At 48.4% G+C, this 14,475-nt stretch overlaps 6 protein-coding genes across 6 annotated transcripts; 3 read left to right on the top strand and 3 right to left on the bottom strand.

Annotated features, from left to right (window-relative positions):
• Positions 1-343: 343 nt before the first annotated feature.
• ASPWEDRAFT_172902 (uncharacterized protein) lies at positions 344-1,020 on the bottom strand (the record flags this gene model as incomplete). The annotated part of the gene is made up of 2 exons (XM_040830990.1): positions 344-404; positions 452-1,020. 2 exons carry the CDS (start codon positions 1,018-1,020, stop codon positions 344-346), a joined length of 630 nt encoding a protein of 209 aa, XP_040689792.1.
• A 214-nt stretch (positions 1,021-1,234) lies between these two features.
• On the bottom strand, positions 1,235-2,854 carry ASPWEDRAFT_110982 (carotenoid oxygenase family protein; the record flags this gene model as incomplete). Its single annotated transcript, XM_040828217.1, has 1 exon — positions 1,235-2,854. One exon carries the CDS (start codon positions 2,852-2,854, stop codon positions 1,235-1,237), a length of 1,620 nt encoding a protein of 539 aa, XP_040689791.1.
• A 553-nt stretch (positions 2,855-3,407) lies between these two features.
• Positions 3,408-6,008, top strand: ASPWEDRAFT_41346 (putative C2H2 transcription factor). Its single transcript, XM_040835535.1, has 6 exons — positions 3,408-3,499; positions 3,566-3,620; positions 3,671-4,868; positions 4,927-5,024; positions 5,074-5,363; positions 5,412-6,008. Exons 1-6 carry the CDS (start codon positions 3,415-3,417, stop codon positions 5,765-5,767), a joined length of 2,082 nt encoding a protein of 693 aa, XP_040689790.1. The 5' UTR covers positions 3,408-3,414; the 3' UTR covers positions 5,768-6,008.
• ASPWEDRAFT_109931 (uncharacterized protein) lies at positions 5,923-9,292 on the bottom strand (the record flags this gene model as incomplete). Its single annotated transcript, XM_040828129.1, has 2 exons — positions 5,923-6,580; positions 6,630-9,292. 2 exons carry the CDS (start codon positions 9,290-9,292, stop codon positions 5,923-5,925), a joined length of 3,321 nt encoding a protein of 1,106 aa, XP_040689789.1.
• Positions 9,293-10,126: 834 nt separating this feature from the next.
• On the top strand, positions 10,127-12,297 carry ASPWEDRAFT_69331 (uncharacterized protein). Its single transcript, XM_040839036.1, has 2 exons — positions 10,127-11,187; positions 11,247-12,297. The coding sequence occupies exons 1-2, from the start codon at positions 10,209-10,211 to the stop codon at positions 12,146-12,148; spliced, it is 1,881 nt and encodes a 626-aa protein (XP_040689788.1). The 5' UTR covers positions 10,127-10,208; the 3' UTR covers positions 12,149-12,297.
• A 294-nt stretch (positions 12,298-12,591) lies between these two features.
• On the top strand, positions 12,592-14,250 carry ASPWEDRAFT_41344 (Zn(II)2Cys6 transcription factor). Its single transcript, XM_040835534.1, has one exon. The coding sequence runs from the start codon at positions 12,903-12,905 to the stop codon at positions 14,088-14,090; it is 1,188 nt and encodes a 395-aa protein (XP_040689787.1). The 5' UTR covers positions 12,592-12,902; the 3' UTR covers positions 14,091-14,250.
• The last annotated feature ends 225 nt before the right edge of the window (positions 14,251-14,475 follow it).

The raw sequence follows: 14,475 nt of genomic DNA, 5'->3' as shown, positions 1-14,475 counted from the left end.
CTCGAGAAGAAAGAACATCAAGGAACGGTGTTTGCACAGTTTTTGGCAGACTGGTGGTGTAACACAGTCCAAGGTGGACCATACAGATGACTTTTATACAAAAGTGATGGAACATCCAGCGTCAGACTGCCACTCAACGCAAAGCACTGCACGACTCAATGGACTTAGCCATCTGGACAGTATCGAAAGTCTAAGCAATAGATCCAATCATGGACTACAGATTGTTTACGCTTTGCATCTTTCAACTTGATATTGCTTTTGAACCCGAGTAAGAAGAAGAAGAGAATAATATTCACATAACAAAACAGGATCATCATCGGGCAGCGGAGCTCCACCATCTCGCTCATGAGATGTTCTCAGGAGGAGCATGTTTGGCAGCACAACGGCCACAGTGTCTTAACCAGCTGCAAGATATGAGCGGAGAATATGCGGACAAGTCAGAATCACTTACACGGGGTTATTGAGCATTTTCTGTGCCCATCGAGTATGTCTTCCATTTGGCCCACGGCGGAAAACCCATCGACAGCACTCTGCACACAGAATACAACCGCCTTGGACGTTGAACCGCGTTTCAAGCCAATCCGAAACGATACATTGAACCAGTAGATCCTCCTTGCCCTCCTCCGTGTCTTTATACGGCGGTGGCACAGCCTCATCTGTCATCAAAAAATGCGACAGAGCTTCTGGGTCGAGAATTGATGCCAGCTCGTCTACTGGTTCTACAGCTTCTGGCGGGCTAATTGTCCCAGGAGCTGGGTCGTCCATGTGATCATGGCCACTCATGGCGAGATATCTAATGACAGCGGCCAGCGCTGCAGGTTCATCCCATGAGGCCCAGTGGTAACCAAGCTTTTCTATAGCCTCGGGTTCATTGCGATACCGGTCAAGGTCATAGTAGGCGGCGAACAGAGTGAGGAAGTGAGGTCCAGTCAGACCAAGCGAAAGCTTGCTAGGCCGATCAAGGCGCTTGAATATGAGATATAAGATTTCAGTTGGGAGGTCGGACAGTGATAAGGGCATTTTGATGGAATACGCGGGGTGGATGGAGGTCAGGAAGATGGTTTGGTTGATGTCTCAGGCGGTGTGGCTAAACCCAATTCGGCTATCACTTCTTCCATAGTTTCCATGGTGACTCTTCAAGCGTCTATACAAAACCAGCTGTAAAAGTATGATAAATCTGCACCTTAGGATTCTCTATTCCAGAATATACCAAGAAGATGACAAGTTGATAACACTAAAGAATACGACAGAGTCGTCCCCGGCCCTCATCCTTGAACGGCTCCAATGCACCCTTGCCACTGATTTTGACTTCCTCATACTGTCGGACCAGACGCTTACCTGGCTCTAATCTCGAGGCTGATACCCAGTTGCCGTGAATCTGGGCCTTGACATGAAATGGAAGTTGAACAATAGCCACCGGCTTCTCAAAGTTCTGGGTGTCGATAACGGCAATATCGCATCGATTCGCAGCCCGTCGTTCAACCAATGTCATCACCCAGCCATCGGCTTCCGTCTCGGAGCGTGGGATGAAGATAGGTTCCTGGCAAAGGGCGTCATCACCAGCATAGAAATACCGGGTTTCACCTGTACGATTATTATGCATGGCTAGGCCGTTTAGTCCTTGGAAGATATTCTTTCTTCCATCACTGTTCTGGGGGATAAAGACATTGAGGAAAACCCAATCATATCGAGTACCCATGAGTCGCTCGTCGATTCGGGGGAATTCTGAAGGAAGATCGAGAACAACCTCTGGGTCCGGGATGGTGGTGCCGGTTGGCTTGCTCAGGTCAAACTCCCATCGAACAAAATCCGCCTTGGTCTCGGGTGATGGCATCCTGCCATCCTCTGGTGGAAAGAAGGGAAAGGCATTGTCATGCACCCGAGAGCTTTCCGCGTAGATCTTTCCATCCTCCGTTTCCCATGCGCCGGCGGTATGAATCGGCATGCAATTCGTCCAGGAATACTCGCGATGTTCCCCATCCTTCCAGCCGTACTTTGCGGCGCTTCCCGGACGACGGGGAACGACAAGGAACGTAACAGGGAGATCGTAATTCCAGGCCCAATGATGTTTGCCTTGCTTCATTCTTTCCATTTTGGATTCGAATGGCCACAGGAACAAGACGATGAAGTTTTCTGTAATCACACAATCATGAATAAAAGCACACCAAGGCGATTTCAACCATATTTCTGTGGTCTTTCTCCCTCTACTATCCAGAGCATAGGTCACAATATCCAGAGTTGCCAGACCCTTGGCCTCATATCCGAAAACAACCAGCTCGTCCGTGCGGGGATCCACCTTGGGATGGGCTGTGAATGTCTTGGACTGCACCTGACCCTCGAACGGGTCATACCTGGTCGTTTCGAGAGTATTAGGATCGACGGCGTAAGGAAGAGCCACCTCTTTCAAGGCCAGTAGCTGCCCTGCCCAATACACCAAATTCGTGTTGGCAGTAGAGTCAACAGCTGCTCTAACACAAGGATGATGCGTGAAAGGATTTCGATAGAGGCCAAACAAAGCTTTGCCTGCCTGACGCTCCAGTTTGTAACGTTCTGTCTCAATGTATCGCATCTTCATGTCCACCTGGCCGTTGTGAAATCGGAATGCAGAAATATTTCCATCGCCGTCAATGGGTACGTTGCCTTCATCGGGAGGAACAAATGGATCGACCATCACGCGGTAAAATGTCCCATTGATTTCTTTTGGAATCTCACCGAAAACGACGAGGTCTGCAATTTCGCCTTCGAGACGACAAGGAGAGTTCGAACCTGCCAGGTCAAGAGCAACAGGCCATTTTGAAACGAGTCCATAGAGCCCGTCATCGCCCCAAGGCTTAGTCTGGCTAGGAGATGCCATATTTCCAATTAGAATTTTGGTTTGCCTGGTTGAATATCACATCTCGAGATTCTCTGGGTGAGAACCGACGAATATATAGTGTGCTCCCGGTCAATAATTGTGAGTAATTTCCAACTGCCGAGCAGATGCCATCCCGCCGGAGATGCTCCCACACAGTGGCATATAGAGAGCAGGGTTTAAGAGACCTGGCTTGGTTTACCAATAGAATAGTTGAGTGCAAGCTGCAGCATGAGGGGATACAGACGGAGAACTCCCACTTAGGTGGCAGCAAGTGGGCTATCTCCGCCAGACAGATGACGGACGACTGCCGATCAACCACCGTGTGGCAGGGGATTTCCAACCATCTTCTTTCACTGGCTGCACTGATTTCTCGCAAAAACCTCGGCAGTACTTTTGTTTCTGCAGCATTAAACGGCCATGGCGATGGAGATGCGGGGCGAGAAGCGGAGCTGTCATGTGACTTATCTCCGCGGTGGCCCGTTGCAGCTGGGCTTTAATCCGTCGATGCTGGGATGGAATTGAAGATGATAGGTATTTGCTAATATTTACCGTATATTAGAATGCCGCCAAATCAAAAACTGCAGTGCTCGCTGTGCTTGGCTAGTTTTCGCCGCGTGGAACATCTCCGAAGACATTTGGCCTCTCGTATGGGAATGACTCTAGTGCTGCATTGAGGATTCTCGAGCTGATGAATGTTACTATATCCGGCAGATACGGACATTCGCCCATTCAGCTGTATGTTTTGCACCAAATCTTTCAAGAGGAAGTAAGAGAGCCGCACATTCGATATCTGTCATGGTGTCTGATTCAATACAGTGATGTGTTAAAACGCCACTGGGACACTTGCAAGTCTCGCATTGAAAATGGAAAAAGCATCCCAGGAACCTCTTCCATCCGGAAATCGAAACGAGAAGTGTGCGACAACTGTGCCCGTTTGAAGCGCGCATGTAATCTTGAATCGCCCTGTGGCACATGCTTTGCAAAGAACCAAAGGTGTTCCTACTCAGGTGTCCTTTGCTCGGAAGGAAATGCAGGTAATAAGGGTCCGGATGTAGATCGACGACAGATTCATGCAGTGCCATTCTCTTTTGCTAAGTCTGATTTGAACATTGAACTGAATTCAACATTAGCTGGCTCCATATCTTGTGCCAGCAATCAAATGAATGATAGCCAACCTCCGGCTTATTCATGGGAGAAGCTAGATTTCCTTAACCACACCACGGCAATATCCAGGATGAAAGGCATTTTAAACTGTTTCGAATGCGGGAGTCCGTCGCAGAGGCTGGAGATTGCCAATTTGACTTGGTACGACCCATCGGTTGCCCAGGATGAAGCTTTAGACCTAGAAAGTTGGAACCCTGAAGCTGCGTTGGCTGAGAGCCACGGAAACGACCAGCCTATATCAGCAATGCTCCTTCCCAGTCTCACCTGGGATGATGTTAATATGGCTGCATCATCAACAGGTACCGTCGAGGAATCCTCCGCGTTTCCCTGGGTGGATTTCGATCCCGATCCATTGGCAGGCACAACGGCTGAAATCGTTCAGCGCCTCGGAGTTGCTGTATCCCATCATTTCAAAGGCCATGAATGGCTGCCCTGCACAGAAGCGCTTTGCACGGAGTTTTTCAGACCGTCCAACATTCGCAAGTTTATACGTCTGTTCTGGGGTGTTTGGTATCCCAATTGCTGTATCATTCATAAACCTACCTTTTGTATCCTAACAGCCCCTCTTCCTTTGTTACTTTCCATGGCAATGATTGGTGCCTCTGTTTCAGTGTATGAAGAAGATACCCAAAGAGCACGTCTGTGGTTCGACGCAGTTGAAGAATTGGTATTCGGTGATGATTGCTTCCAAGAAGCACTCACCGGATGTCCAGGAAATCAGAGTCACTCGGGGTACGAGTTACTACGAGCTCTCCAGGCTTCTTATTTCGTCTGTGTATACCAGAACTGGGAGGGGTCGAATAAGAGTCGGGAAAGAATACGACGGCTTCGATACAGCATGGTTGTCACGGTACAGGCACAGAATCTGTCTCGAAAATCGGACATAAACAATTCTAATCCTCAAATAGGTTGCAAGAAACCTCGAACTCTCATCAGCAACTCATGGAAGGCTGGATTTGGCAAACTTCGATTGGCACGAGTTTGTTAGAGATGAAGAGCTCATAAGGTAATTACGGTTAGATCAACATACCCAAAGATGACTCACAGTTCGATAGGACCTTGCTATATGTTTTCCTCATTGATACGGCCTTTACGATATTCAACAACCTCCCACCTCGACTAGCGTTTAGTGAATTGAAATTGAGCCTGGCTTGTCCCGAGCCATGCTTCCAATCTCAATCAGCCGATGACTGCCTTTTGGAGCTTCACATGGCTAGTTCAGCAGTGCCGCCGATTAATACCGTTGCCTCCGCCATAGAGACGCTCTGCGAGGCGGAAATATGCCCAGATGACTGGCAAGCGTTAAGCCGGACGGGCATCCTCAACCTATTCATTATAATAAGTGGTGAGTACGCCCTGAGAAGGGAGTGCTTTGCTTCTAACAAGAATACAGCTCTTCATGTCTTGATATTTAACGCAAAGACACTGATGGCGCTTAAGCCATCCTTGTTACCAATTCAGCAGGGGTTGAAGAACTGGAAACGGCTATGGGATAAACAACACATATTAAGGACGCCAACTTGGCCAGATGAGCTATCCGTGACAGAAATGTGGAAAAGAGAAGGGTTCATGAAACACGCGGGGGAATACTGGGCACTGGCAGCAATGAAGTTGGAGCGCATGAAGCCGCCGCGTTCTTCGCGGATTGCAACCATCCCTTCGAAGCCGAGTAATGCGGAAAAATATGACGATACGAACCTCGAGCAAGTCATTGATCTTATACAAGATTTTCGCAAAATTGCCGTGTAGAATATCTTTCAAAGCATATTTTGAATCTCTTCTTCCTGCCAAAGAAAATGAATAATGAATGGATTGGCCATATCCCACATCTGTAATATTCTATGTGTCGAGATGACCGTGCAAATCGTAAACCTGTGCCATTTGGAAATTCATAAAAACCACTGTTACTTGCTCCCAATCTCGACATCAATATTGGGGGACGAATTATCATTCTGACCCTCAATTTTGACACCTTTTCTGCGACGAAATACCCTCCCCAGCCGATGCACTCCCCAATTTAATGGGAGGTAAACAAACAATACCGGCTTGCCCAAAAATCTCGCAACGGCTGCAAACCAGTCGTCAGGGAAGATGCGAATACACACAGCCCAGGGCAAAGAAAGTGCTGCGACAACAATGCAAATTGCCCATTGCACCCCATTGATGGGCACGATACTAAAGGCCGTACCGCCGAAGAATGCAATGACAATTTGACAGCCAACCATGATACAGTTGATGCCGATGAAGAACCAGTTGCGGTGTAGCCCTGTAAAAATATTGAACCGGTTATCTAGACGTCGGTTGTTGAATTCGTTGAAAATCTGCATCCAGACGAACGTGTTGAAGACAATCGAGCGTCTTTCGTCGTCCGGGTAATCTAGAAATCCTGGTCCCTTGGCGAAATACAGAATGAGAGTCACCGTGAGCTGGAAGATGGACTGACCGATAATCATCTTCCACATCGTGACTGAGATCAAAGGAGCACCACGCTTGGGTGGCTTCCGGTCCAATATTTGCTCGGTTGGAGGGTCTGTGGCAAGAGCCAACGCAGCCAGCGAGTCCCTACTGCAGTTAGTACAACTTTGCCATTAATATGCCGTGGAGAGCATACATAATTAGATTGATCCAAAGGAGCTGAACAGCTGTCAGAACGGATCGCATTTCCGAATCCGAAACGGATGAGATGAAAGTCAAGAGAACGGCCGTGATGTTGACTGTAATCTGAAACTGAAGAAACTTTCGAACTGCATCGTTGACTGCCCGACCCCACATCAAAGCAGTGAGGATAGATGTGAAGTTGTCATCCATCAGGACGATAGCAGATGCTTCTTTGGCGACTTCTGTCCCGGATATACCCATCGAAAACCCAATATTAGCAGCCTTGAGTGCGGGCCCATCATTTGTTCCATCACCGGTGACAGCCACGATTTCCCCCATATCGCGTAGTTTAGTGACTAGAATCCGTTTATCCTCTGGAGACGATCGTGCAAGTACCTGGAGTCGAGGCAAGGTCTCTTCAAACTGCTGATCAGACAATAACCGGAACTCTGGCCCTTCCATAACCATTCCCCCAGTATAGATACCGCAGTCTGTTGCAATAGCCTTGGCCGTGACCATGTTATCACCCGTCACCATTCGAACTGTGACCCCGGCGTGGTGGCATTTGGCAACCGCAGCGGGGACTCCCGGACGGATTGGGTCTTGGATGCCAACAACACCGAGGAAGACCATATCTTGTAGCAGTAGACTGAAATCAGCTGATGAGGAATCCTCGGCACTGATAGCGTCGTGCGGAGGCCACTCAGAGAATTCACGAGAGACGAGAGAGATCGTGCGCAGAGATTGCTTTGCGTAAGCCAGAATAATCTCCTCCAAGATACGACGTTGTTGCTGATCGAGAGGGACGTAACCAGCAGGTTTCCAAAGCGTAGAGCTGTGACCCAAGAGAATCTCCGAGGCACCTTTGACGAGGAATTGATATTTGCCGTTGGGAAGTTTCATCGCAGCGCCCATGCATTTTCGCCCTGAGTCAAACGGCATCAATTGGATAACCGTTGCATTAGCACGTTCCTCCGACAGTGTTCCCATGCCGAGAACATCGCGGGCAAAACCCAATAGAGCCGTCTCAGTCTTGGAACCGATAAATCCTGGGACCCCATCTTCTTCGCCTTCGAATGCCGTGGAATTAATTGCAATTGACTCAATAATCAGACGCTTGTGTTCATGGCTCATGTCGTTCGCGAAACTAGAGGAATGGCGTTCCTTCCCTGTTTGATTCTTGTCATCAAAGCTGTCGTCACCAAAGAATCCTGTTACCACTGTCATCCGGTTTTGGGTCAAAGTGCCGGTTTTATCGGAACACACCGTCGTTGCGTTGCCCATCGTCTCGCATGACTTCAATACACGGACTAAGTTGTTCAACTTGACCATCCGAGTAGTTGCAAATGCAAGGGCAAGTGTCACGGCAAGCGGTAAGCCTTCGGGTACAGCGACGACGATGACAGTGATGGCAACAATGAGGATATCCGTAAACTGGGAGCCTTTCTCGGTCCCTGTGCGGTGATTGTTTGATAGGGTGCCGAGAAATCGGAAAAGGAGAACGAAAAACAACAAGATGGCTGCACTGGCACCCAGCTTGGCAATGGCTGAAGCCAGACCGTCGAGTTTCTTTTGAAGTGGCGTGGGTTCTGCATCTTGTCGCATCGCCATGAGGATCTTGCCATAGCTTGAATTGATGCCGACAGATGTGACCAGACATGTTCCGATTCCTTCAAGGACTTTGCTACCTGAAATGATGAAAGGATCTAGGTCTTGTGATTTGGTGTGTCCATTTTCCAGTAGCCTCATTACTCGTTCAGCCCCGGTCTTTTTCAGTTGGTCCGATTCGCCCGTAGCGGAGGATTCATCGCATTTAATGTTGTGACCATCGATGAAAATAGCGTCTGCTGGAATGAGGTCTCCAGGCTCCAGATGTAGAATATCACCCACCAGAAGATCGTGAACGGAAATAATGACAGTTTTACCTGACCGAATCACCTTTACCTCACGATCCTCCTTTTTCGCATTCAGCTTGACGAAGGCCCATTCTTTTTGGTAGTCGTTCAAAGAGCCTACCATAACCACAATGACAATAGCAATACAGATAGCACAGCCCTCGACCCAATCAACCGGCATGGGAGACCCGGGCTCGTGATACGTACCAAATGTCTCATACAGACCCAGCGCAAGAGATATAACAGCCGCAGCGGTCAGCAGAAGCAATACCTTGTCATTATAGGCCATCCACATGAGTATCCATAGGGGAATGGCCTTCTTTTCCGGAAGAATGTTTCTTTTGAATACACGAATACGATCACAGAAAATTTCCGAAGAGCTCGCTGCTGACCCGTCTTGGTTAGTTTGGCCAGGGAGTGTTGTTTCATTGGCGCTGAGACCTATGGTCGGGTCGGTATGAAGACCTCGAATCAAACCAGGCAGTCCACCTAGCGCTGCGAATGCTGCAAGGGACTTGGGATTTAGAAGTTTATTAAGTTGACCTGGAGAAAATGCAAATGGATTGCTGTGAACGTCAAAGTCAGGTTCTGACCCAGGGTCTGGCCGCAGTGCATCTTCTTGTTCTTGGGTGGAAAAGACAGTCGAAGAGCAGCTTTTGGATCTTTCAACTTTATTGGAAATTTCTAGGTGTGGGCTAGAAGGGGCCACAGTGCTGCCACTCAGGGCTCGATCGCGCGTGATGTATAGAGGGTTGGTGGTGTCGAGATTGGAAAAGGACATGTGCGTGTTTATAGTGTCCGGGGAAAGAGATTCGTGGATATCATCATGATTTATAGTTGTATAATTGGTATTGTTGTCCTGTTTCCTCGCAGTTAGCAAATATTCAAAAGAAAAGCATGAAGAGGAAATGCACTAAATAATGACCGAGGAGCGACTACCGGAACCTGCAAAGTTATCTCTGGCACAGATACTCTGTCGTTGACACTCATCTTGCTCCAAGATGCCCTAGTTTATTGAATGAGATCGCTGGTAATTCATGAGAATTGGCAAACCCCCGACACCTGGGAGACGGTGACATCTTTAGTCGTGTTTTGTATTGCAAAAGGCTCTGCGATAATGAGGCAAAAACGCGGCTTCTGCCTCCCAACACAGCTACACAGCCCCCTCCAAGCTTTTACCAATGGCCGCTGTGGACCAGGTTCCAAATCGCTTCATTGGTAAGTAGCCGAAAACCAAGACACGAGAGCGGAGCCAAGCCCGCTCGTGCATTATCGATCATCTTCAATACTGGAGTCATCCCCAGTAGATCAATGACAGCAATGTGACTTCTAATGATCCTGTTATTTTTCATGGTATTCCATTCAATCCGTGATAGGTATATTGGGAGAACGGAGCTTTTCGATGCCCGAGATGACAGCCTCAGTTATACAAGCACAGCCTTCCTCGCGAGGCTCTGTTGTGCTGCCGAAGGGGCTCGAAGATATCAAGGGTTTTATTTTCTTCGGGTCTTGAGTATGACGTACACAACCGTTGGAGATCATGTGATGTGTATGGATAGGCAGTGAATGACAGCGCAAGCGAAACACAAAAAACCAAAAACTCTGGCTGTTGCCTGCTCGCCCTCCCTTTTTCCTTCTTGCCCCTCTGTCCTTCTCTTTCCACCCATTTGGCCCATGCTGTCTTGAGCTTTGCAGAAATGGAATCCTCAGGAGAGAAACCAGAGATGCCACCAGGAACTGGATATCGTGATACTCCCTTGGATACAGCTCCAGATCGACAGGTGCAAATCCCCGTCCTGCCCTCGCGATCGTATGTGCAGTCGCCACCTGAAATCCCCGAGACCTCAACAGAATCGACTTCAAATCGCTCCGAAACCCTTACCGATACCACGACCACTCCAGGAACAGAAGTCGGAAATCAAGAAGCGCTCTATCTCTTACAAGCTCGAGTCTTACTTCAAAGAATAATACACAAGTCCTGTGCATTTTTAAGAGGAGCTATGGAGGTTTTCGAAACACATGATGCGGAGTACTACTCTCACTATGTCTGGCTCAAGGCAAGACTTGGAGAGTATCTAGCTTACTGGAAAGAGCTAGATGATGAACAAGATCTTACAGTCAAATTTCTACAGAATATTACGAGTCTCCTTTCTTTTGATGTTGACATTCGTCGATTGTCATCACCCAGGAACGCGACAAGAGCATCAAGGGACAAGATGCAGTTCCTGAGAGATAGCATGAGAGTCGCACGATCAGAGACAACCCAACTCCGTGACCAGATTTATGATGCCGTAGCACGACAGGAGGAAGATAAAGATGTCGAAATTACCTTCCCTGGTCTACCAAGAATCGAAGAGACCCCTCTCACCGTTGATTTTGACATGGCCACGGAGCTTGATGCCTTTCTGCAGCCTTCACCAAGAAAGCTCACCTCAGAGGACTCTGATACTTTAACAGAGCGCCTCCAGGATAAAGACGATGGTCATGATGACAGCCCTAGGAGTGGGGATACCAGCGATAGTGAAGAAGGCTGGGATATTGTTGCTCGGGGAGGCTGGAGAGACCCCAGTAATCTTAGAAAGCATGGCTTACGAGCTGTGTGGACTGGGCGGGGGGGCTATCCAGGAAAGATACCTGACGACATTGCCGAGTGGCTCGATGAAGATGGAACTCGGAGTAAGTAATTCCAGGAGTGAAATGATGACTGAATCCCCCCACTAACCTGAAACCCACAGGGGGAACGCAATTCATAGGCCCGATAAAAAGCCTATTCTGGATTGGCGGCTACGACGAACTTGTTCAAGCAGTGGACGACCCGGCGTTTACAATTGAAGACGAGGTGCAAATAATTCCCGGTGGAGCCAAGGTTGGATATCTTGTGGACCGTTACTATGAAGACGGCAAGATACCCGAGTATATTTATCGTCGAGCAATGGGATACGAAGATGATATCATCTTTCGCCAGCGTCTGACCGTGCTCACGGCAAGAATAAATGTACTTCCAAGAGCTATTCCCGACAACCCGCAGTCCCGGACTATCCGGTCTATGTACCCCCTTAGCCGCCCCCAATCCCTTCCTGAAAGCGTGGCATGTTTCAAGGTCAAGCGCGAGAAAAAAAGGGAAAAACTGGTCAAACAAATACGCCAAAAGGCCGGGGACCTTCTGGAGTCAAATGATATGTGGTTTCGAGGGCTTACACGCACTGCTTTAGCATGCACGCTTGCCTTTTTCATTCCTGCTATCGCTACCAAGTCGCAGGACAATGAATTTGGGCCGGGCTTTTATGCGACCAATGACTTCGACAAAGCGCTTGACTATTGCGGCGTGGCTGGAGCTGTTATGATCTTTAAGAGTCTCGATCTCCGGCGATTAAAAGTCTGGGAACCAACTGTTGAAGAGTGGAAACAGCTGATTACCACGTGGACCGGCTTACCTTTGTCTGTGAGCGAAGATTTTCCGCAGCAATACAGGGATGCCGATTTTATCCGAGGGCCTATATCAGAGTCGCCATCTGAAGGCAACCAGAAAAGCCATTTCCCCGATAGAAGCCAGTCCGATCAGCTTGTCGCAGTAAGCTATGAGGGCTGTGAGCGGTTGTCGCAGTCACTTCATACGATAATTTACATGGACGATTAAGATAACAGGCGGAATAGTGGAGTTGCAACGTCTTGTTCTTCGATTGGCACTTCGTATCCGTGGATTGTTGCTTTAGAGTAGTATTGCTGTACTTAATAATAAACAATCAAAGAGAAGTTCGAAATGAAGTCGAGGAAAACAGAAATGATGATGCCTAAGAATGCCTTGCCTTGCCCTGGCCCTATGCCCTATGCCCTAGCGCAAAGCGTGATCTCCTTAACTTCTCAACTTAAGCCTCTTCTATTCCCTGCGCCTATAATATTTCTTTACTCTGAATAATAGATCATGGCCAAAATCTCGCATTCTTCGTATTTCCGTGATGTCAGTCGGGCAAGCCTTCTTCAACACCGGAACGGCCGAAACAAGGCGATCATTTCTTGACATGGAAGCTATTCATCTCTGAAAAGTTTCCAGAGCTTTCACAGCCTCCTACACGGGATCAGGGGCATATTTTACTTTATTTCTTTCTCGAACAAGCCATTCTATTGGAGATCGTGTCCAGAGCAACGCTGTACCCAGCGTTGGCGGTGGCAGTGCTGCTTGTCTTTGCGGGGCATGTGAAACTTCATCCACGCAGCAAGTAACATTGTCAGGAGATCAATATGGCACAGCATTCTGGAGCTAGCTTCAATTCTCGCTAATATTTTCTTCAAAAGCAGCCCGATAACCCTTTCTTCCTTTTCTACCAATACACGTGGTACCTTGTCGAATTACTGTTGGATCAATATGAGCAATAGCTCTGGTCCTCGAAATCATGGATGTGTCACCAACGTCGCCGGACTCACACCAGCACAAGGTTGGACGGCGTCGAGCTGAGAGCGAGAGCACTACAAGCACATTGTCCCCTCGAATGAAACCTGTAATGGTGGCATGTGAAAGATGTCGACGGAGGAAGATTCGCTGCGATGGAGATACGCCGTGTGCCACTTGCCGACGATTCTCCGTCGCTTGTATTAGACACAGGAAAGATAGCAACACACAAGCGGTGTTAGAGCATCGGGTTCGACAGCTGGAAGAGCAAATAATACAACTGAGGACCAATATACCACAGGGGCTGCAGCAAGAGTCCCCGATGCAGCGAAGCACTCCACCCTTGCATCTGGTTACTGATTTTGAAGCTCCTTATCAATCTGCATTAGCTGGCCAGCCATTTGGAGAAGTTCTCCAAGACAGTAGCCCATCAAATATGGATATCCCGCGGATTGAGATTGTTGACTATGCCGGTGCGTCGGCAGCTTCTGTACCCCGAGACCCATCACTGCAGTATGCAACCTCGGATGGTTCAAGACCTGCGTTTGCCGCTCTTGATTGGGGGCTGCTGCCTCCTAATTATTCCGCGATGCTATCCCCTCCTACGTCCGCTTGCTCGTCCCCCAACTACGAATCGGTTCCGTATTTGTCGCCTCCAATTCCGGCGGAGCCGGCATCCCGAAGATCATCAGTTTCGTCTCTTGGCTTGGACTATGACGGTGCACCAAGCATTGAGATCCCCGGTTTCATAGATGAAGATGGGCAGACGAGCCAGTTTGAGACGTTTCCTATGTTTGGGGACCATTTGAACACGAATGACAGTCCGTACAATATCAGTCCAACATCACCAACAAGGTTCGAGATGGAGACATTACTTGATATATTCTTCGACAATGCAGGGGTATATGGATATCGAGTGGATCGGGGTTTATTCTCTGCATTCCTTGACGTTATCGGTTCCCCGACCCCAACCGGGCCGTACCCTGTATCTATGGCGAGATTTCAAGTATACATGGCAATCGCGATCGGTATGCGAGTTAAAATGGATGGAAAAACAACCGATAGCCAGATGCTAGACAACTGCTACCGGCTTGCAATGCAGCAGACGGAATCCCCTCATTTCTGGAGCCAAGAGGGATCTGTCCAGGCTGCCACGCTTCTTGTTCTCTTTTCTCGAGTTAGTGGGGTGTGATTTATAATTCGATAAGCTGTCTGCATATTCATCCAAGTTACCCCAATTATTGGTGGGTCATTGTCGGAGAATATCAGCATAGCTTTTAGTCATGGTCTCTGGTTATACTCGCCATGCCCGACGTACCCAAAATACGAGGGCAACATCTGGATGATCAGCTATCGATAAGAGATGTAACGGTTGGAGGATTACGGAATAAGAATTAATGCTTTATTGTTTCCTTTACAAATGGTTTGTGCGGGATTTCTGCTAATCCCGACCCTCATTGATGACCGCCAAGTCAATAAATCCTCTTGGCTACATCGCCCGATTTGACAAGTCGACTCAATTATTTTGCGGCGATGCTCTCTCAACACCCCCTGGGACTAGTAGCACCCCGGATTCT

The sequence above is a fragment of the Aspergillus wentii genome (assembly GCF_001890725.1).
Source record: "Aspergillus wentii DTO 134E9 unplaced genomic scaffold ASPWEscaffold_4, whole genome shotgun sequence".
Lineage (NCBI taxonomy): Eukaryota > Fungi > Ascomycota > Eurotiomycetes > Eurotiales > Aspergillaceae > Aspergillus > Aspergillus wentii.
Note: the sequence above shows the minus strand (reverse complement) of the source record. Positions and strands in the feature narration are given on the sequence as shown.

What these genes read in the sequence shown, in the direction of transcription:
- ASPWEDRAFT_41346 (XM_040835535.1), top strand. Translation starts at nt 3,415, where the DNA reads ATGCCGCCAAATCAAAAACTGCAGTGCTCGCTGTGCTTGGCTAGTTTT. An exon ending in AGAGATGAAGAGCTCATAAG is followed by an intron (nt 5,025 to 5,073) that starts GTAATTACGGTT and finishes ACAGTTCGATAG; the next exon opens with GACCTTGCTATATGTTTTCC. An exon ending in CCTATTCATTATAATAAGTG is followed by an intron (nt 5,364 to 5,411) that starts GTGAGTACGCCC and finishes ACAAGAATACAG; the next exon opens with CTCTTCATGTCTTGATATTT.
- ASPWEDRAFT_69331 (XM_040839036.1), top strand. Translation starts at nt 10,209, where the DNA reads ATGGAATCCTCAGGAGAGAAACCAGAGATGCCACCAGGAACTGGATAT. An exon ending in CGATGAAGATGGAACTCGGA is followed by an intron (nt 11,188 to 11,246) that starts GTAAGTAATTCC and finishes TGAAACCCACAG; the next exon opens with GGGGAACGCAATTCATAGGC.
- ASPWEDRAFT_41344 (XM_040835534.1), top strand. Translation starts at nt 12,903, where the DNA reads ATGGATGTGTCACCAACGTCGCCGGACTCACACCAGCACAAGGTTGGA.